At 40.5% G+C, this 24335-nt stretch overlaps 1 protein-coding gene across 1 annotated transcript in view; it reads right to left on the reverse strand.

The window, feature by feature from the left end:
* Positions 1-24335, reverse strand: part of LOC308292810 (protein NLRC3-like) — a gene marked incomplete at both ends in the record, with an annotated part of 90603 nt that overhangs the window by 29272 nt on the left and 36996 nt on the right. The window contains 4 exons of the mRNA XM_080735235.1: positions 1756-1805; positions 2203-2355; positions 2881-3057; positions 5001-5177. Of these exons, the coding sequence (XP_080591361.1) occupies positions 1756-1805; positions 2203-2355; positions 2881-3057; positions 5001-5177 (557 nt within the window). The remainder of the gene's footprint in view (positions 1-1755; positions 1806-2202; positions 2356-2880; positions 3058-5000; positions 5178-24335) is intronic.

Raw genomic sequence — 24335 nt, forward strand, 5'->3', positions numbered from 1 at the left:
CGTGAGCTTGTAGATTGTTTATCTTTGAAATATGGCTGATCTACAAGCTCATAATAATGTGTTGAGGCGTTTTGAGCTTAAAGATCAGTGATTTGTTCTAAATATACACCATTAAAAGATCACAGTTCATCATGGCACATTTTGATCTTGTCAATCTGCTATTTTTTTGTGTATGAAATATAGCCGATCTACAAGCTCACAACATGTCACATTGCAAAATGTTGTGAGGTTGTAGATCAGCTGATTTTTAAATATATATATCTACAAGTTAGAGCGCGTCATAATGGGAGGCGTTGTGAGCTTGTAGATTGGTTATTTAAAAACCATTTAAATAACAGTCTATCTAAAAGCTCACTACACGTCATGATGCAACATATTGTGAGCTTGTAGAATGACTCTTATGATGTTTTAATAGAGCTGATCTACAAGCGCAACATGTCGAAATGTGACACGTGAGCTTGTAGATCAGCTTTATCTTAAATATTGCCACATTTTGAAATATAACCATCTACAACCTCATAACCCATAACGACGCAAGGCGTTACGTTTAGATCAGAGTTTTTTGTCTAGTTTTTATAGCAGATCTACAAGTTCACTCTTCACGATGCAAACCTTTGTTATGTGTAAGTGCAGCTAGAGCTTAAATCGGGCTTAAAAAAGTGAGCCCGGCCAAACCCAGCCCTAGAGAATTTCAGCCCGGACCGAGCCCAAGCCCGATACATAATTGACAATTGGAGACCGGCCCAGCCCGAAGATCGACATTCTAAACAAGCTTATATGATGGCAGCAGCCTTTTTTTCCTCATACAATATTGGTGATTCGTTAAGAACAGTGTCATTCTACCATTTTCCAACTGTCTTTATATATATAAAAGACATTGTAGCAAGCACCGTCCTAATTATGGAATAAAAAAAATAAAAAAAATAAAACACACATCGGAGCCTCGCTGGAAAATACAGCTGACGGCCGTCGCTAAATCAGGATTCAGGAAGCAGGCGTACAGGCTGTTATAGCTACAACGTTCACACTACGTCTATAATATTATTAGGATATCCAAAAGTGTCTGTGAATGGTTTCAATGATCTCCGCTCTGCTCTGCCACAGCGAGAAGCACCCACTGGCCACAGCAGCCACCGCCACACACACACACACACGGGAGCACACTCACACACTCAATAACTGTCTGAAAGTTGCACAGCAGCGCACATACAGTCACACACGCTCAACTGTGTCAAGTTGCGCCGCAGCGGTGCAGCGCAGCGTACACAGTGACAGTCACAGAGACATCACGTTACCGTGCTGCGCTTGCCTACCGGATTATAAAAGACCGACCCGACCCAAAGCCCGACATATACGTGACAAATTGAGCCCGGCCCAGCCCGCGCCATGCCGACCCGTCGGGTCCCGTCGGGCTCGGGCTGAACTTTTAAGCTCTAAGTGCAGCTGATGCATGGCTATCAGATTCACTCACAGTCATTTACATACACATTGTTTCCAGCACGCTATTGAATATGTAATTTCTGTAATGCATCTCCGTGCTCTCCACGGCTGCATTGTTACCATCTAGTGGCAACACGTTATGTATAATTATCATACTTCTGAATTCCCAGGAAAATGTTTTCAGTTTAGAATTCAGGGAGTAAAACATGGGAGGAGCCAACAGATTATAAAACAGTGTACAATATGTCAATGTGTGACATACAGTAGATACAGACAGACAGACAGACAGACAGACAGACAGACAGACATACTCACATCTTTTAAGGAGTTCAGGTTTAATCCAATCTTCTCCTCCATGTTTCACTCTGTAGGAAGTAGAACAACAATGAATCAATGTCTAACTGTCAACACAATGTCTCCACTAACTGACACTACAGGGTTTCGCCTATAAATACCTAATCTAAGGAGATTACAGGACATTTTTAATCACAAATATTGACCGAGACTTAGTTGTGATGAAGACTAACATATTCATGGTATCCATGGTCTATCATCCCAGTGGGGTGATGGGTATGGATGATAGGCCCATAAACACAGTGGGTATGGGCCTATCACCCACTGGTACCAGTGGGTGATAGGCACATAAACACACTGGGTATGGGCCTCTCACCCCACTGATCCCACTGCAAACACATTGCACTATTTACACAGTATGATAGAAACAGTGCTCTATCCAACATGGACACATCCAGGTCTACTCACTCAACAGTCTGCTGTCCAGCAGAGATTAGAGTCTTCAGGTCTGATTCTTTCAGGACGTTGAAACGCACGTCCAGTTCTTTGAGATGGAGATTAGATCTAAGAGCTGAGGCCAGAAGTTCACAGCATCTCTCTGACAACCAGCAGTTCTTCAGTCTGAATGAATAAGAATGCATACCATTTATTTACACACACACACACACACACACACACACACACACACACACACACACACACACACACACACACACACACACACACACACACACACACACACACACACACACACACAGGGGGATAAACATTAGAGAAAACTAATTATAAAATAGTTAAAAACTATAGCAGTAAATCATGCATGGCTTTGAGGTGGGATATTTAATACAATATATGTTATTATTCCTGGATACATTTATATGCTAGGACAAGCAGGATGGATGGATGGATGGATGGATGGATGGATGGATGCCACCACAGTCGGAACTGACTTATTCTCTAGGTTAATTTCAGGTGGGCTACTATGTTCCAAATGCAATGGAAATAGATTATAACTGATTCCCACCCTATGGGTTTGCATGTGATCAACATCGTTGGCACTGCTCAAATAAAGACACCACCATATTCATGTTAAAATCACAAGACAATAGAACTAATGAAAAAATAATTATGGTAAATGAATCTGACCTGAGAATTTCCAGGATACAATACGGACTCTTCAGTCCTTCACAGAGCAGCTCCACTAGTCCTGGGTCCTGCAGGTTGTTTCCACTGAGGTCCAATTCTCTCAAATGGGAAGGATTAGAGCTGAGAGCTGAAGTCACGACTTCAACATCTGTCTTTCTGAGGTTACAGCCAGCAAGTCTGTAAATGCAGATTAAATAAGAGATCATCAAAACAAATTACACACAGTTCACTGTCATAGGAGATATTACTCCTATGTAGTTATCCAGATATAAACAGTATAGAGTGTGGAATTAAATAGACAATACCACACAGGAAGATAGCAATTTTGATATCAGAGATTTCAGCCAGCAGTTGAACGTGTGCAATGAAGACTGAACTACATTGCATATTTACTGCCTAAACTGTGTAAAAGCTTTACAAACAAGCTGCTAGAGACCAGCATTCAGTCTCTCTATTTCTCATCCCTGTCTCCTCAAGCTGGGCCACAGCTGCAGGCTTTGATCTGGCTTTGAGGCGGAGCACCGACACACACATACATTGTTTATAAGTTGTCCATAGATACATTTGGCTTTGTGTGTGTGTCCATCAAGACAGACATTGTAACTCATGAAAGGCACTGCTCACTTCACACTGGGTGTGATGTTTGAGTGGTGGTAAACCGCTCCATAGAGTGGCTGTGTGTGTGTCTGTAACCTTTTTCCTCAGCGTTTTACAGTAGCAAAATGTGTTGTGTACATAGCATCATGTTTGTCTAGTGATGTCATATGTCGTATGTCTGTAGCCTTTTTCCTCAGTGTTTTGCCATAGCAAAACATGTGTGTGGCATAGCCTGTACATCCTAGACTAGTCTGAAGACGTTATGCAAGCACGACCACCGCTCACTTCACATTGGGTGTGATTTTTATTCCACTACTCTGGTGGGTTCAACCAGTGTCAGTGGGTTCAAACCACGGGTCTGGTGGGTTCAACCAGCAGGGATTTTAGACTCTTAGGGCGGCTTGCACCAAGAGGGATTAAATAAATCTTAGTTTAGGGTTAATCAAGGGTTTGTTGATCTAGGTTTTATTTTAAATCGAGGTGCGTTGCACCACTTAAATCTAAGCATTGCTTAATAAATCTGTGATTAAACCCTTAACCTGTGATTAAAACCATAAACTGTGATTAATTCATGGATTAAATGTCCTCCATCTTGGATTTCAAATGTAAACAAACTATATGCTATTCTCTTGAGCCTAATATCATTAGCGTTACTCTTTTATTCACTTCTAGGAGAATGTGGGCAGGCTATGTTAAGAAGAGCGCCTGCAGCCAAAACAAAACAAAAACAAAAAAATATATAACGCTCCGTCATACGACGCTGGCGCTATAGTGCGGTGCAGTGCGGTGCGGCGCGGCGATGCGCGGCTATCTATGGAAGCAAGAAAAGACTCAAGTTTTGATCACATTCACATTTGAGTCAATTATGAAGCGATTTCGAAAATTAAAACGTCTCCATGTTGCTTGGGAAGTCCACAAGCTTCCATGACAAATGTCTGTATTATGTCCCAGCAAATATTTAAATGTTCGCTAATTTAAAATAGCCGATGTACAGTACTACAAGGATGTATTGAAGACAACAATATAATGAGATGTTTGTTTTCAGCTGTGAAACGCTGTCTGCAGCTTACAGTTGCAAGCCTGCAGGGCTTAATTGTGAGGCTTCCCTCACAGGAGGGGGACCCCATTCATGTCAATGGCATGTTTGCATTTAAACCACCTCTACAGCAGGTTTAAAATGAATCCCTTATTGATGTTTAACCCTCTACGGTTGTAATATTACAACGTTTGTATTTTATCCAAAAAAAGGTTATTATTCCTGGATACATTTATATGCTAGGACAAGCAGGATGGATGGATGGATGGATGCCACCACAGTCGGAACTGACTTATTCTCTAGGTTAATTTCAGGTGGGCTACTATGTTCCAAATGCAATGGAAATAGATTATAACTGATTCCCACCCTATGGGTTTGCATGTGATCAACATTGTTGGCACTGCTCAAATAAAGACACCACCATATTCATGTTAAAATCACAAGAAAATAGAACTAATGAAAATTAATTATGGTAAATGAATCTGACCTGAGAATTTCCAGGATACAATACGGACTCTTCAGTCCTTCACAGAGCAGCTCCAGTAGTCCTGGGTCCTGCAGGTTGTTTCCACTGAGGTCCAATTCTCTCAAATGGGAAGGATTAGAGCTGAGAGCTGAAGTCACGACTTCAACATCTGTCTTTCTGAGTTTACAGCCAGCAAGTCTGTAAATGCAGATTAAATAAGAGATTATCAAAACAAATTACACACAGTTCACTGTCATAGGAGTTAAATAAAATATCTCCTATGTAGTTATCCAGATATAAACAGTATAGAGTGTGGAATTAAATAGACAATACCACACAGGAAGATAGCAATTTTGATATCAGAGATTTCAGCCAGCAGTTGAACGTGTGAAATGAAGACTGAACTACATTGCATATTTACTGCCTAAACTGTGTAAAAGCTTTACAAACAAGCTGCTAGAGACCAGCGTTCAGTCTCTCTATTTCTCATCCCTGTCTCCTCAAGCTGGGCCACAGCTGCAGGCTTTGATCTGGCTTCGAGGCGGAGCACCGACATACATACATTGTTTATAAGTTGTCTATAGATACATTTGGCTTTGTGTGTGTGTCCATCCGGACTGTCATTGTAACTCATGAAAGGCACTGCTCACTTCACACTGGGTGTGATGTTTGAGTGGTGGTAAACCGCTCCATAGAGTGGCTGTGTGTGTGTCTGTAACCTTTTTCCTCAGCGTTTTACAGTAGCAAAATGTGTTGTGTACGTAGCATCATGTTTGTCTAGTGATGTCATATGTTGTATGTCTGTAGCCTTTTTCCTCAGTGTTTTGCCATAGCAAAACATGTGTGTGTAGCATAGCCTGTACATCCTAGACTTAAATCCTAGTCTGAAGACGTTATGCAAGCACGACCACCGCTCACTTCACATTGGGTGTGATTTTTATTCCACTACTCTGGTGGGTTCAACCAGTGTCAGTGGGTTCAAACCACGGGTCTGGTGGGTTCAACCAGCAGGGATTGTAGACTCTTAGTTTAGTTAGTGTGGTTGCTATAAGCAACACACTATTGTATATTCGGTCAGAGAGTTTTTTTTTTACCCATCAAAGTGAACCTGTGTTTTGTAAACTTTTTAGTGATGTTATCTGGGTTGGGAGGCTGTACAACAAAAAAGTGAAGCTTTTGGTCGTGCTTCACTTGACATCACAATATCTAATAGAAATTACATCACAGTATCTAATATAAATGACATCACAGTATCTAATATAAATGACATCACAGTATCTAATATAAATGACATCACAGTATCTAATATAAATGACATCACATACATCAGAGTATTTAATATAAATGACATCACAGTATCTAATATAAATTACATCACAATATCTAATATAAATGACATCACAGTATCTAATATAAATAGTAAGATGGAATTTGTTTCCCAGTTGATTCCTCGTCACTTGTGTCACGGCAACCACACTTGCAATTTCCTTGAATTGAATCTTTCTGGTTTTTACCCTGCTTTATTGTGGACTTTGCACAAAATACCACCAGTCCCTATTACACAGACAGTATTATTGGAGCCTTTGTGTCAACCTTAGTTTCTAACTTTTGTGTCAACCTTAGTTTCTAATTATAGTGTACTGTAATGTCAGATTGACTCTAGGGTATTTCTATTCACATGACTACTAACCGAGCCTTTCTGCAGTTCCTCACAGCTGGGATCAGTCTCCGTCGCCCCTCCACTGATGCTTTGTATTTGTCCAGGTCCAACTCATCCAGAACCTCCTCTGACATCAGCAGCATGGCAGCCAGAGCTGAACACTGGGATGGAGTCAGACTGTCCCCTGACTTCAGGTACTTTTGGATCTCCTGAAGTACTGAGTGGTCGTTCATCTCCATCAAACAGTGGAAGATGTTGATCATTCTCTCAGGAGAGTGATCTTCAGTGGTCATCTTCTTCAGGTTGTTAATGACTCTCTGGATGCTCTTTGGACTGCACTTTTTTTGACTCAGTAGGCCTCCTAACAGACTCTGGTTGGACTCCAGTAAGAGGCCATGAAGGAAGCGGACAAAGAGGTCCAGGTGGCCATTTTTACTCTCCTGGGATTTTTCCATGACTCTGTACAGGAAGTCTTCCAGAGTCATGTCCTCTCCTTCTCCCCTTTTTCCTCCTCCTCCCCTTCCTCCCCCTTTTTCTTTTTCTTCGTCTCCTTCTCCTAGGAATGTCTTCAGTACCTTCATGTTCCTCTGTGTGAAACAGTGGAACAGGTAGACTGCAGCCATAAACTCCTGGATGCTCAGATGAACAAAGCTGTAGACCTTTCTGTCAGATTGAACAGTCTCTTCTTTGAAGATCTCTGTGCAAACTCCTGAGTAGAGCGAGGCTTCTTTCACTTCAAGGCCACACTCTTCCAGGTCTTCTTGGTAGAACATGACACTGCTTTTCTCCAGATGTTCAAATGCCAGCCTGCCCAGCTTCAGAAGAACCTCCCTGTCCTTCTCCATGAGCTCAACATACTTCTTCTCCTTTGTCTGGACAAACGGGAAGTGGTTGTACATCTTAGTCATGGCCTTGAGCATCTTGTTTGCCTTCTTTTTCTTGTCTTCATTCTTTGCCTCGTGTGTCTCGTCATACTTCAGATTCTTTCGCTTTGTCTGGACCAACAGGAAGTGGCTGTACATTGCAGTCTGGGTCGTGGGCAGCTGTTCTGTTTCGTCTGTCTTCAACATTTCCTCCATAACGGTAGCTGTGATCGAACAGAAGACTGGGATGTGACACATAATGTGGAGGCTCCTTGATGTCTTCATGTGTGAGATGATTTTGCTGGCCAGCTTCTCATCACTGAATCTCTTCCTGAAGAAGTCCTCCTTCTGGGGGTCTGTGAACCCTCGTACTTCTGTCTCCATGTCAACACAATCAGTAGGGATCTGATTGGCTGCTGCAGGTCTGGTAGTTATCCAGAGGAGGGCTGAGGGGAGCAGATTACCCTCGATGAGGTTTGTCAACAGCAAGTCCACTGATGATGTCACTGTGACATCAGAAACAATGTCATTCTCTTGGAAGACATGAGAACCAATGCGAATGTTCTCGAATTTCAGCGTAAACCTGCTTTCATCCAGACCATCAAAGATGAAGCCAACCTTCCAGACAGCAAGCTGCTCTGCTGTGACCTTCTTTAATTCTGGGTGGAAACGATGGATCAGAGAGAGAAGACTGTGCTGCTCATTTCTTACCAGGTTCAGCTCCCGGAATGAGAAGGGAACCAGGAGAATGACATCTTGATTTTCCAAACCCCTTGCCCAGTCCAGAGTGAACTTACGCACAGAGAATGTTTTTCCAATGCCAGCGATGCCCTTGGTCAGAACTCTTCTGATGGGTTTGTCTCTGCCAAGGAGGAGGGGCTTAAAGATGTCACAGCATTTGATTGGTTGGTCATGGAGAGTGTTCTTCTTGGAAGCTGCCTCTAGCTGCCAGACCTCATGTTGGGTATTAACCCCTTCACTCTCTCCCGCTGAGATGTAGAGCTCTGTGTAGATGCTGCTGAGGGAGGGCACTTCAGTGACGTATGTCACACGATCAAGACGGTTCAAACCGACCTTATAAACCTTTAGAACCTCCTGCGGAGTGACACCTGCTATGAGAAGACAATGAAGATATTTTAAACATGCAGTTGAATTTATAACTTGCTGTGTATGCAAATTATTAATTTAACCACTTAAACCCCAGCTTCCGTATTCTGGGGAAAACTTTGACAGAAAATAGCAGATCTACAAGTGTACAAGCTGATCTATAAGCTTGTAGATCTGCTATTTTCAGCGAGGATATTTCATGTTGAGTGAAAACAGAAAATACACTAGTATAGAGCCCTGAGGGTCTCCACTAAACAACTTAAGGGGTTTAAGTGGTTAATTAAACTAAGAAAAACAGGCTAAAGAAACATCAGATCACTGGTTTTCATACAGAGTTGATACATGTTTAGCATCATTATTTCAACATGGATAAGTGATGACACACTGTGGACATTTAGTCTGACAATGTCTTCAGTTATTAATTGTGTTAAAATGTACATTATGTCCAGTCTTACTGTGTCCCCTGCTGGTGTGACTGGGTGTCTTCAGTCCAGGTGTGGTTCTGGATCTCTTGGACGCCTGCTCTGTCACAACACAACCACTCTTCCTCTCTCTGTGGAGATGAATAGACAACTTTTTATGAATATAGACAATGACTTATCAATACATATCAATACATATCAATATCACTCCAAGGCCTGAAACATACTTAATATAAGTATGCAAACACAAATTACAGCAACTGCTCGGCATACTACAAACACATGGTCCAGTTGTACATTGTAAACATGTTTTCATCAAAACTGTCAAATTTGCTTCCATAATGACGACAGCCAGACAGACAGATAACTTTGTCATGGAGGATTGACATACTGTGTGTGTGTGTGTGTGTGTGTGTGTGTGTGTGTGTGTGTGTGTGTGTGTGTGCGTGTGTGCGTGTGTGCGTGTGTGTGTGTGTGTGTGTGTGTCATGTGGTGACATTGTTTTGGTGTTGTGTGTGTACCGTATGAAAAGGCTCAGTGCAAATGGGATGAAATGTTTACAATAAAGGATGCTGATAGTTAATGTCTTGTGTCCATAATGTTTGTACAGAACCAGACTGGGAACAGAACCCATGGAAATGACATGTGACACCATGACTGTCCAAAATGACATGAGAATAAGTAGTAGGCCTATAATAATAGTAATAATAATAATAATAATAATAATAATGGATTGCATTTTTATAGCGCTTTTCTAAGCAAGTTGCGAACTCAAAGCGCTTACAATGTTCCATTCATTCATACATTGGGAGCATATCTCCACCAGGCCAGGTTGGCTACAGTTTCAGGCTTTGACCGATGGTTAAAGCCTTTTTATAGGCCAAAATGTAAAGTGGGCTGGTTTAGCGGCACCATGAAAACATAAACATAATGCAGGGATGTGCTTCCTTGGCCTTGAGGCAGTGGACATTTGGCTCTTGTCAATCTGTTAGCTTGCTATATTAGCCACCCATCCATCCACCCAGACATACAGACAGGCACTTGGCCTACAGTCTGGCAGAAATAACAATCACTTCACCACTGAACACATTGTTGTGATTTGTACCACTTCATTCACAAACTGAACACTAACTTAATAGCTAACGATTGAATATGAACATGTCTTGTTTTATAGTAATTTGCAAATGTAACTTAACATGATATTACTGTCATGTTATAGTGTTATATATTGTACAGGAGGATTGACATACTGTGTGTGTGGAGGGCCAGGTTCACTGAAGTAAGGTGGTTCTCCTTTAGACCAGTCACTCTTCATAGACACACAGCTGGGTGTTGGAGACTCTGCTCTGTGACTTCTGGAAAAATACAAATGTTTAAAAATGTATCATGTGAAAGAAAAAGTCATTTTATTTGTATGTATTGTGAGAGAATAAAACTGTGTGGACAAATAGCAATAGAAACGGTAATAAAAAGTACTTTGTTGTATAGACAGACAGATAGACAGACAGACGGACGGACGGACGGACGGACGGACGGACGGACGGACAGACAGACAGACAGACAGATATTCTAATCTATTTCCTTGTCTATATTAGCTGTGTGTGTGTGTGTGTGTGTGTGTGTGTGTGTGTGTGTGTGTGTGTGTGTGTGTGTGTGTGTGTGTGTGTGTGTGTGTGTGTGTGTGTGTGTGTGTCATGTGGTGACATTGTTTTGGTGTTGTGTGTGTACCGTATGAAAAGGCTCAGTGCAAATGGGATGAAATGTTTCCAATAAAGGATGCTGATAGTTAATGTCTTGTGTCCATAATGTTTGTACAGAACCAGACTGGGAACAGAACCCATGGAAATGACATGTGACTCCATGACTGTCCAAAATGTCATGAGAATAAGTAGTAGGCCTATAAGGGTAATAATAATAATGGATTGCATTTTTATAGCGCTTTTCTAAGCAAGTTGCGAACTCAAATCGCTTACAATGTTCCATTCATTCATACATTGGGAGCATATCTCCACCAGGCCAGGTTGGCTACAGTTTCAGGCTTTGACCGATGGTTAAAGCCTTTTTTTTTTTTTTTTTTTTTTTAAGATTTGTTTTTGGGCTTTTATGCCTTTATTGATAGGACAGTAGACTGACAGGAAATGGGGGGAGAGATGGGGAGAGACATGCGGCAAAGGTCGTCCAGATCGGGAATCGAACCGGCGACGCCGCCAGGCATCAATGCCTATATGGTATGCGCTTAGACCAGTAAGCCACCGGGCGCCCCGGTTAAAGCCTTTTTATAGGCCAAAATGTAAAGTGGGCTGGTTTAGCGGCACCATGAAAACATAAACATAATGCAGGGATTGACTTCCTTGGCCTTAAGGTAGTGTGCACAAGACATTTGGCTCTTGTCAATCTGTTAGCTTGCTATATTAGCCACCCATCCATCCACCCAGACATACAGACAGACACTTGGCCTACAGTCTGGCAGAAATAACAATCACTTCACCACTGAACACATTGTTGTGATAAGGTCTGCTCTGCAAGAAAGTAGTCCCCAGCTACAAGAAAGTAGTTCCTGGCCAGGCTGCAGAAACAACACAGGTGCAGTTAATTGGTGCACTGTGGAACACTGTGGAAAGAAATAACACACCTGGGTTTGATATAAACTGATTCAAGGTGTAGGTTATAGTCTCATATACCACAGCAACCAGCCAATAAGAATCAAGGAATGGAACTAGCCGTTTTAGAAATGTACTTCAGCACTGTCTTTTTTACATAGACTCAAGTCACTCACTAGTGGCTAATAAAAAATAAAAAGAAAAGCTTCAGAATGTATTGTTGTCTCACGTCTTTCCACAATAAAATAGAAAATGCTAAATAAAATAAATGTGCTGGATAAAAGCCTGGCTCAATAAGCAGGATTAATAAGGTGCTCATTATCAATAAAGATTAACAAGCTTCATCCCTAGTTATGACTCATGAGCTGTTAGGCCTCCACACAGACAAGACCTTTAGAACCACTGGTTTAAACCTATACTTCATGGCTCTTTTCCTTTTCCTCTCTACACCAAACCTCAACACATGCTGATGTATTATTAACTTGCAGATCTTATATTTTCCTAGAATAATCACCCAAGAAAAGGGACAATAGGGATTGTGTTGAGATTGAAAACATTACTTTGAAGACATAACTAACTTTTTTATTGGATACATCTATAAATAGAAACAAGACAAAGTGGCCTCTACTGACTCTAAACCATGTGTTGTTTTCTAACAGTTTTACTGACCTCTGATCAGTAGAGTGGTGTCCATCTTTGAAGTTAATATATGCTCCTATGGACTGGTCACTCTTCATGGAGACACAGCTGGGCACAGGAGACACTGCTCTCTGCTGGTCAACCCTGACACCATGACAACCAACATCAAACATTACATTTATTCATCAACTAGTCACACTAGTTGCTACACATCTATGTATTAAATCACTTATATTTAAATTAGGACAACACAAACGTGTCTCTGTGCAAGCGTGCATGTGTGTGACAGTTGAGATTTCACATTTATTTTGCATAATCGTCATAATGATCTTCATCTGTACAAATGCATTTGTGTCAAGCTTTGAGCTTGGAGATCGGACATTTTCACAATTTTAGATTTTTGAAAATATACAATTAATACTGGCCTTTTGACCATATTACATAACTTATTTTGATTATGGGTAATGGTCATTGACAGTCGTTTCTGTGTATATTTATTTGTCATATCTGTCCTGTGCAAATTGTTTTGTTTAAAAAGTTAAACAGAAAATAATGTCCTAAAGTCACACAAATCATTAGAAATTGGATCAAAACCTGTCGCATCTGCGACGAGTTGTGTGACTGTGAGCTTGAGGTTGATGAAGAGTGGACAGACACACTTCAGTGTGGACGCGGTAGGCAGTTAACTATTGCTTATCTCCATGTGTTTACGGTGAACTGGGAGTCAGTTTGTGCAACTATTTACTATTAATTTGACTGTTACATTAACATATTTACACATTGGGAGTTGATCTGTTCTAGGGCTCGTGCTGCTGCTGTTGCAGCCGCATTACATTACAGACATGTGATTATGTCTATCCTACTGTTGTAAAAAACACATTTCTTATAGAAAGCATTTTTATTCTTCCTCTTCTTCTTCCTCCTCGTTGTACTGTTGTTTTTAATGTGTAAATAGAGAACTTTATTATTGGAAACAACGGGTGTATTTTCCCTTTTTTAAATGGGTGCAAAATAGCGCATTTCTTAACACATTTCCTTAATGGTTAGCGGTTGTGTAGCCGATAAGGCTTAACGGTGACCAGTTATGTACTTAAGCATTGTTTTTTTGTTTTTTTGTTTTTTTTTAAACATAGACAGACTCAAGTCACTCAATAGTGGCTAATAAAATAAATAAAAAAATCTGAATGTATTGTTGTCTCACGTCTTTCCACAATATAACAGAAAATGTTAAATAGTGTGCTGGATAAAAGCCTGGCTCAATAAGCAGGATCGATAAGCTGCTCATTATCAATAAAAATTAACAATCAAACTAACATCATGAGCTTTAAAGGGATATTACACTTTCAAAGTCATTTTATCGTCTAATCAGGCTTTTATGAACACCCTGAACAGTTTTTAATTTGCTTGATTCAATATTTAGATATTTGATGTAAATGTTACCAGGCCCGACACGCCCAGGCCCTCTCCACATACACACCCATTGTAACTTCAAACTCCATTTTAACCATGATAGATTCATTAAAAACACCCGTTGTTTTTTCTGTTGACTCATACTACCCTCCTAATACATGAGCAGGCCGTGTTTTTTCGATAACTTTTTTCATTAATTTGTAATAATTATTTGGGAAAATGAAAAATATTTAATACAAAAATGGATTATTAAAAATGAATGAAAAAAGTTATCGAAAAAACACGGCCTGCTCACGTATTAGGAGGGTAGTTTGAGTCACCAGAAAAAATAATGGTTGTTTTTAATGAATTTATCACGGTTAAAATGGAGTTTGAAGTTACAATGGGTGTGTATGTGGAGAGGGCCTGGGCGTGTCGGGCCTGGTAACATTTACATCAAATATCTAAATATTGAATCAAGCAAATTAAAAACTGTTCAGGGTGTTCATAAAAGCCTGATTAGACGATAAAATGACTTTGAAAGTGTAATATCTCTTTAAGGCCTCCACAGACAAGGCCTTTGGGACCACAGGTTTAAACCCTATACTTCATGGCTATTTTCCTTTTCCTCTCTACACCAAACCTCAACACATGCTGATGTATTATTAACTTACAGATCTGATATTTTCCTAGAATAATCACCCAAGAAAAGGGACACTAAGGATTGTGTTAAAGGGATATAACACTTTCAAAACTTTTTTTTCGTCTAATCAGGCTTGTATGAACACCCTGAACAGTTTTTAATAGACCGTTTGTCAGCCTTCTGATTGGTCCCTGAGACTCCCTGACTGGCCAACCAGAAAAAAACATTCACTTTTTGCTATCGGGGGTGGAGTTTGTGCAGTGGAGAATATTGAATGTGGCTTTCAACAACTGTCCGCAGTGCGTGACACGGAGATCGGCCGGTACGGTGATAGCGACGGCAAGCGTCAAGCGATCTCGCTCATCATAACGAATAAGCTTCAACAAACTAGTTCACATGTACCTTATCAATGGTCTAAGAGTCACGATTGGGTACATATAATTTAAATGGGCAGAATTACGAAAAGCCAGCCTATTATGTGAGGAGAAACATTCTCTCTGTCCTCTTCCTAGTACCCAAGATGCAATGCGCTTCTCTTTCTATCTCTGATCCAGAGGATTAAACTAATTAAAACATTTATTTTTCGGGGGAAAACTACTGTTTTGCTATGTAATTACTGTACCTTTTTCTTCCCTTTTTATTAATATCACGTAGATGTGTTTTTTGTGGTACTTTATATAGCTGTAATGAGGCTATGAAGGGAAAAAAAATCCCATCCACTTCCACTATAAAAACAATCTGCCCAGGGTTAATGTCCCATCATAGTAACAGGGCAGAATGGGGCGGGATTTGCAAAAGGGTTTATTTGCTTCATTCAGTATTTAGATATTTGATGTAAATGTTACCACCTCCAACACGCCCAGGCCCTCTCCACATACACACTCATTGTAACTTCAAACTCCATTTTAACCATGATAGATTCATTAAAAACACCCATTATTTTTTCTGGTGACTCATAATACCCTCCTAATACGTGAGCAGACCGTGTTTTTTCAATAACTTTTTTCATTTATTTTCAATAAAATATTATTGTATTTAATGTTTTCCATTTTCCCAAAGAATTATTAAAAACAAATGAAAAAGGTTATTGAAAAAACACGGTCTGCTCACGTATTAGGAGGGTATTATGAGTCACCAGAAAAAATAATGTGTGTTTTTAATGAATCTATCATGGTTAAAATGGAGTTTGAAGTTACAATGGGTGTGTATGTGGAGAGGGCCTGGGCGTGTTGGAGCTGGTAACATTTACATCAAATATCTAAATACTGAATGAAGCAAATTAAAAACTGTTCAGGGTGTTCATACAAGCCTGATTAGACGAAAAAAAAGTTTTGAAAGTGTTATATCCCTTTAAGATTGAAAACATTACTTTTTATTGGATCAATCTATAAATAGAAACAAGACAAAGTGGCCTTTTCTAACTCTAAAACATGTGTTGTTTTCTAACAGTTTTACTGACCTCTGATCAGTAGAGTGGTGTCCATCTTTGAAGTTAATCCATCCTCCCTTGGACTGGTCACTCTTCATGGAGACACAGCTGGGCACAGGAGACACTGATCTCTGCTGGTCAACCCTGACACCATGACAACCAACATCAAACATTTATTCATCAACTAGTCATTATTAAATCACTTATATTTAAATTAGGACAACAAAAATGTGTCTCTGTGCGTGCGTGTGTGTGTGTGTGTGTGTGTGTGTGTGTGTGTGTGTGTGTGTGTGTGTGTGTGTGTGTGTGTGTGTGTGTGTGTGTGTGTGTGTGTGTGTGAGACAGTTGAGAATTATTTCTCTTCATCTGTACAAATGCATCTGTGTCAAGCTTTGAGCTTGGAGATCGGACATTTTCACAATTAGATTATTTTTTTAAATATACAATTAATTAATATATGGCCTGTTTACCATATTACAAAACTTATTTTGATTATGGATAATGGTCATTGACAGTTGTTTCTGTGTATATTTATTTGTCATATCTGTCCTGTGCAAATCATTTTGTTTAATAAGCTAGACAGAAAAGTTCTGTCCTAAAGTCACACAAATAAGTAGACATTGGATCAAAACCTGACGTATCCGCGACAAGTTGTGACTGTGAGCTTGCGGTTGATGAAGAGTGGACAGACACACTGCAGTGTAGATGAGTTGTGACTGTGAGCTTGAGGTTGATGAAGAGTGGACAGACACACTGCAGTGTATTCGAGTTGTGACTGTGAGCTTGAGGTTGATGAAGAGTGGACAGACACACTGCAGTGTAGACGTGGTAGGCAGCTAACTATTGCTTATCTCCATGTGTTTACGGTGAACTGGGAGTCAGTTTGTGCAACTATTTACTATTAATTTGACTTTTACAACAACACATTAACTAATAATCACCCAAGAAAAGGGACACTAGGGTTGTGTTAAGATTGAAAACATTACTTTGAAGACAGAATTAACTTTTTTATTGGACAAATCTATAAATAGAAACAAGACAAACCTGACTCTAAACCATGTGTTGTTGTCTGACAGTTTTACTGACCTCTGATCAGTAGAGTGGTGTCCATCTTTGAAGTTAATCCATCCTCCCTTGGACTGGTCACTCTTCATGGAGACACAGCTGGGCACAGGAGACACTGCTCTCTGCTGGTCAATCCTGACACACAACGTGAAACATTACATGTATTTTAGAGCCTAAACAAACAAACCTCTCGAAACCAAGCTACTGTCAGCTCAGAATAGACTGATCAGGGTCAGACTAGGGTTGGGCCATAGAGCTCATATACTGTAGGTAGGATCTAGTTAGACAGTTCACCTGGTTCCCAGTTAGGCATGCAACAGTAGGCTATTAGTTTATACATTACAGTACGGTATCAAAAACAAACAAAACACAGTGGTATACAGTATTCCACCGTGTTAACATAAATTTTAACATATATTTTTGGCTGCTATGTATAAGGGAATATACATTGCTAGGCATGACAGCATTGTTGATGTATTAGTTAAGTACACAGTAGTCCATATTTTATATATTTGTCAACATGTATATAACTCTTTTGTTTCAACTGCCATGTTCAAACTGTGCAATAATGAAAATTATACATGTTCAGACATTACAAGTGACCATTTTAGAAGTGAGATGTACATCCCACCACAGTCTGGAATAGGTGCTAAAGTACCAAAGTCTTAAGGATGCTATTAAGGTAGGATTTTCATATTTAGAAAATATTTGAAAATTATAACATTTTATAGACAGACACCTGAGTGTTGGAGACTCTGCTCTGTGGATGTGATGTTTGTCAGCTTCCTCCTTCTTGCTCTCCATGTTGCTCTTTATTAAACCTGTCAATAAAATAGATCAGAAAACCCAACATGCTATTAACCATCAGCATCCTTTAGTGTAGCCTTTCAGCCATTTGACCAGTGCCCTTTAACACACACGCATGCACGCACGCACACACGCACACACACACACACACACACACACACACACACACACACACACACACACACACACACACACACACACACACACACACACACACACCCTATGAGACAACAATATCACCAACATAATGCTGAGACTAAAGCAGATGCAGATGCATGCAGTAGCTCTTCTCAACCAGTAGGGGTCCTACTAGACCACAGAGTAGAAGAGCAGGAGACACAGCTGTTGTAAACAACAGAACTAACAGCTGTGGTCTCACTGGTCTGAGATAGACGGTATAGTTATTAGTTCTATCATGTTAATAATACTATTAATCAACATCCTCTACCATGGTTAAAATAATGTTTTATTCACTAAACAAAGTTAATTAATGACTGCAGATTTGAGATGTCGACTGGTTCAGCAGTTCCTTTATTAAAATTGTTTTTTTCCTTGTTTTTTTTTTTTACAGATTATTATGCTTGTAGTCTAAAACCTTTCATTGTAAAATACTACATTCACAAACAGTAAATACTCAAAGGAAACCACACCCTACTGAAAACTACTTCTCAATCACGTGGTTTACAGTAAACTGGTGAAGTAGTTCCACCATAGAGGCGGGTATAAAGTCTCTTTGCATGTTGTAGATCCGGTCTGCAACGGAAACGCTGCGTGTATGCATGTGTGTGCGCAAATAGCCGGATACCGTAGGCGGGCTCTAGACCGGATGTTACTGTTAACTCACAATGGAAACCAACAAGGTTTATAAAGATCGCAGAGTCGAAATCTGCCACAGGTTAATTTACCTAACCGTCATAAAATGTCATCGTTATACCAAATCCACGTGTCATTTAGCATTAAAACATAGAGATCATTATGTTTGGAATGCTCTGTTATGTCCTGCTCTGTCTATGTTGGTGACATGAAGAGAGAGAGCAAATAAACTAAATACAATTAAACTACACAGAGAGAGGTATTAGGCCTAATATTATTTTGTAGTAGGCAAGAAACTGTTTTAGAAACTGCTTCTCGTTCTGAGTAAAACTAAGTGGTTGTAGTAGTGATATTAAAACAACACTAACTTTACGTTAAGTTTTAGCTCTTATTTTTTGTTTTGTAATCCCACTATGTCCAGAAGTTCAGTTATTGTCTTGATCAAAATGGTTGCCTGCCTCACGCACTGTTTCTTTTACTGTACACCTTGTTGCCCGCCTCCTCCACAGGTAAGGCAGTGAAACAAGTGTACTATACTAGCCTGCTTCCAGACCAGAGACCCCGCCCACTCTCAGAGTGGACTCTTTCTCTGGTCTGGAGCTTAGTACATGAATCGGTTTTTATTTTCGGCTGTCCAATGAGCGCGCGGGGTGGGGGTGGGGGTGGGGTGGGTCTAACGAATATCCAATCCGCGCAGCAGTTGAAACGATTCAAACGAAGTTCACACACACAGAGGAAGGCACACACACACACACGCACGAGCGCACTGATTTCACCAAGCTGTTTAATGTTGATTACAAGTTTCTGGTCGCAGTTCTGTGTGGAAGCAGTCACTGGCACAGACAGAGACACACACACAATCACACACACACTCCCCGACGGTGCGTCGCGTCCACCGTGCGTCGCGATCACTCGCGCGCGGACACGCGCGTGCACGCTCGCAAAAAAGTCCCCCGTAAATCGCTCAGAATGGAGCACAGTTTCAGACTAAAGCGTGAGCTGAGTCTGAAATCAGGCTAGTACTATACCTGCCAACTCTCCTGCTCACTGATATGATAGCCTACTGTATACCTGCCAACTCTCCTGCTCACTGATGCAGACACAGCCATAAGGTTCATGTGCATTGCATCCTTCTAGCTGTGACTGAGGTAGCCTGGGATCGCTTCCAATTTCAGGCTTTTGATCCGGTCAGAAGTGGATGGCGTCCTATGTCATTTTGTAGTAAAAACGGACTACACTTTGGCCGGAAACACCAAACCAGAAACAGTTTTAACCCAGCTAGCGCATGCGCAAGTAGTTAGTGCATGCAGTAGTGTTTTGGGTTAAAACTCATTCCGGTTTGATAGTTCCAGCCAAAGTGTAGTCCGTTTTGACTACAAAATGATGTGGGATGCCATCCAGTCTAGACCGGATCAACCGTCCTGTTTAGTAAACGGATACCAGGCTTTCCCCCAGAAAGCCTGGTGACGCGAGGTTAGCTCTGAGGTAACAGCGCTACCAACTGCACCACCATGCCCCCTTCTGTAAATTGCATTATAGGGGGAAAGATTATTCAAAAAAACAAAAAAACAAACAAAAACAAAACAGACAACCTAAAAGTTCTCAGTACTTTTCAGCCTTCCTAGAAATTTACTTGAGTAAGAGTAAGAGAATCTGTAGGCCTACTTATAAGTTCAGTATAAGTAAATGTACTTGAGCAATGTCCACAACTGCAAAATAATGGCATATGTCGTCTTCATGATACAATAGGCATGTCACTCAGTACTCTTTGGGTATACATACGGTATACCATGTTATCATAAGTAGGCCTATATAAGTAACAGTTGCCAATTATGGCAGAGACAGCACAATACTTCTTTTTGACTCGTTTTTGGGGCATCCCAAGTTATTGAAACCCTCTAACAACCAGCCTGTGTGTGTAATGTCCAAGGCTGCCAAATATAAAAACAAATAGTCTGCTGCTCTGAGATGATAGGCCCTATGTATGTAGAAGTGGTTGGTGTTTAATGACTGTGGTCATAAAAGCTTCCTCTCAAACTAGGGTCAAAGGTGCAGGCTGGCTCTAATACAGTTACTTATTACTTCTCTCACACACACACACACACACACACACACACACACACACACACACACACACACACACACACACACACACACACACACACACACACACACACACACACACACACACACACACACACACACACACACACACACACCAGGTCAATGTTCAACCACATTGTGTGGCTGCTGGCTGGTAAGATATGACACCATGTTAGCCTCTGGATCCAGGCATTACTCACCTGTCCGGATTCACGTAGGCTCTAATGTAGCCTGACAGTGTGTCGTGGGTTTGAGTCCTTTGCTGTGTGTCTCTCTCTGTCTCTCTCACTCTCCCTCTTTCCTGTCTGTCTCCACTGAAAATTATCAATAGAAAAACAAAATGTTTCCCCCTTCTTTCTCCACCAAATCTCTTTGCCAAAAATAGCCAATCTACAAGTTCACAATGCGTCACAATGCCACACGTTTCCTCTCCAGAATGGTGTCTTTATTAACATTATTAAAGGGATGGTTCACCCCCAAAAAATACTTTAGATTACTCACCTCATGGAGATTTTAATTCATTCGTCTTGTTTTTGTTGCATTTGATGACCAGCAGTGGTTCCATATGGAGACACAAAAAGCCTGCGACAAAAACATAGCAATCAATCGATGTCATTTTGTGAGTTAACACCAGACATAGTATAGTGTTTAAAATCACTTACGCGGCAATATTTATGCTTTGATCCTTTGACGTGGCAAAACAAAATGGAGTCCAGTCTCTTCGAGTGAAGGTGAATCAACTCACTAACAGTTGTGTTGTTCTCAACCATAGAGTTATGATATATCTAGAGTACGGACTGCCCCGCCCCATTATGAAACAATGTGGTACATTGACCTGCAGCCATATCACTCTCTCTCTCTCTCACACGCACACACACACACACACACACACACACACACACACACACACACACACACACACACACACACACACACACATACACACACAAACACACGCACACGCACACGCACACGCACACACACACACACACACACACACACACACCTTTTGCAGAGTGTTATACTACACTAGAGTCAATCAGTACAAACCTATACGCTCACTACTGACTCTGAGGCTTTCAGCTATCAGGAAGAAACCAAAAATAAAATACATTGAGAAGACATATTTGCATATTATAACAACCACACCTGGGGTTCTATTAGAGTAATGTTAACTCTATAGACACATACAAAACATATTATAACCACACCTGGGTGTCTATTAGAGTAATGTTAACTCCATAGACACATACAAAACATATTATAACCACACCTGGGGGTCTATTAGAGTAATGTTAACTCCATAGACACATACAAAACATATTGTAACCACACCTTGGGGTCTATTAGAGTAATGTTAACTCCATAGACACATACAAAACATATTATAAACACACCTGGGGGTCTATTAGAGTAATGTTAACTCCATAGACATATACAAAATAGGAAAAAAGACAAACCTATGGCACCACAGTATTACTACTAATGACAAATATGCCTCTTCTACAATAACTATCTGTTTTTGTTGCCACATGATGCTGCACTGAGATGCCACCTGTTGGTCAAGTTCGTAACTGCACTTCAGTGACCACAATAATATGTCAATAGTAAAAGTCATGCAAACACCAACACACTGACTGAACTGAGACGGTTGGTTCTGGAGAATGAATAAATGGAAAAAACATGGACCTGTAAGGGTCCATTTAGAACCCACTGGAGGAACCCTGGGGGTCCCTGGACCCCAGTTTGAGAAGCACCGCACTGAGCTCATTTCATAGGTTTACTAAAAGTGGAAGCCATGCTTTCTTTATGTTTCCAGGAATATTATGATTAATTACAGAAGAAAATGAACTTTTACACTGTATTATTGACAGTCACTGACCTTACAAGTCCTGTACAGTAGGCCTACGTATGTTCAGGTGGGGTCCTGTGTGAGAACTAATAAATTGAAATTAAATTATTAATACAATATTAAAACCATTTAATTTTGTTGAGAGGACCCTCAAGGATCTGTAAGGGTCCATTAGACACTCAATGTTATATGAGATACATAAAGTGGTTCTTGTGTAACTAAGCCGTAAAGCTTACCAGGATCTCCTTTTAGTTGACCTTGTACCAGTGGTTTGTGCTGTTATGAAACTGTACTTTTTCCTATTGCAAACTTCTAATAAATTCCTCAATCAATCAATCAATCAATCAATCAATCAATCAATCAATCAATCAATGATAGCCTTTCTTGATCCAAGGCTATTAGTTTACATAAAGTGTGATATTCATGGCAGGTCTACTACATTATAATTCATTGTATATTAGTTTACATAAAGTGTGATTTATGATATACAGGCCTGTATGTTAAACAAATATTACAATCATTTTGGTTATTATTATAATTTTATCGTCCCTTGGAGTCTCTATTACACCAACCAGGTACAGTATGTTGCTCTGGGTGGGTGTTATTTAATTCTCCAAATCTAACCCTCAATAATGCACAGCCTATGTAATTTTGAGGCAGAAACGTAATTAATAGTGGAATGTGTGGATCCTTTTGGTGGGGGGTCTGGGGGTCCTCCCCCAGAAAAAATTAAAAGAGTAGATGTTATTTCCTGTATTCCATTTTACAGGGAGTTTGATACTTTTATCTGGCTTTACTAGGATGAGAAAATTATGGATAAATGTTTACATTAAGCTGCAAGTAACACGTCTTTTGCTTGAAGATCTGTTCTTTTTGCACACGCAGTCCCTCCTCATTTAAACTGCCTGCTAGTAAGCAATGGGACGTGTCACGTGTTGAATTAATGTTGTAGATCCTCATCATCCTCCTGTCGCCTAACTGTAGAGAATGATGTGCGCAGGAACGTGCACGCAGGCGCAGCGTTCCTCAGAATCCTCACACCAGACGCTCACGCACACACAGCGACGCATCATTACTTCAGAATCAGATACAGTATTTTAAGCCCTTTAATTGCTCAAATCGCGGCCGAAGTGGATGTCTCAGAGACTCTCAGTGACACTTGAGTTGACGCAGTTTTCCACTTTTTGACGGCTGGTGCTATGACGGCGTGAGAAACACGATGTGTGGCGTGAGAGCGTGAGAAGAGGGTCATTTGCGTGAGTCTCACGCTCATTGCGTGAGGGTTGGCAGCTCTGGAAGGTAATGTTGTTGTTGTTGTTTTATTTTCCTTTTTGTTGTTGTCGTATAATTATGCACTGACAATATAATATTATATCAGCACTGAAAAGACACTTAGAGGAGGCTGCTACTCGAAACTGCTGAATGAAAACAAAGCCTATCCTTACCTCCACACACCTTTCTAGGATATGAGTTTAAAACAAAGAAAATAATCTCAATTGAAACAAGCCATAGGCTTTTTTAAGGTGTATCCTTTTAGTTGACCTTGTACCAGTGTACTGTACTGTCATGAATAGGGTGGCCACCAGCAGGACCTCAGAAGGGAGGACACTTTTACGTGGGCGCGCTCTATATGGGACCCCCAAATTGATATGTCAGCCTATTAGTCATGACTGTATATATGTTTTTGTAATTCTTGAACAATTATTCTAATCCACATGACTGGCATATCAGAAATAATAAAACAGAGAGAGGGGAAGAGAAGGGGAGCCATGGGTAGCTCTAGCCGCAAATTGCAACACTAGATTCTTTTTTTAATCGGATGAATCTAGGGTTGCAATACCTCCCATAGGCTGCCAATGCATCAAAACAGTTTTTTTTGGCTATCTGATTGTATTAAACAACGTCAAACTCACCAATACTGGGGCTGTATGGAATGCTTGGAGTATCCGCTTTCTATCTGCAAA

This window comes from Nannobrachium achirus, assembly GCF_963921795.1.
Source record: "Nannobrachium achirus genome assembly, chromosome: 10".
In the NCBI taxonomy this organism is placed as follows: domain Eukaryota; kingdom Metazoa; phylum Chordata; class Actinopteri; order Myctophiformes; family Myctophidae; genus Nannobrachium; species Nannobrachium achirus.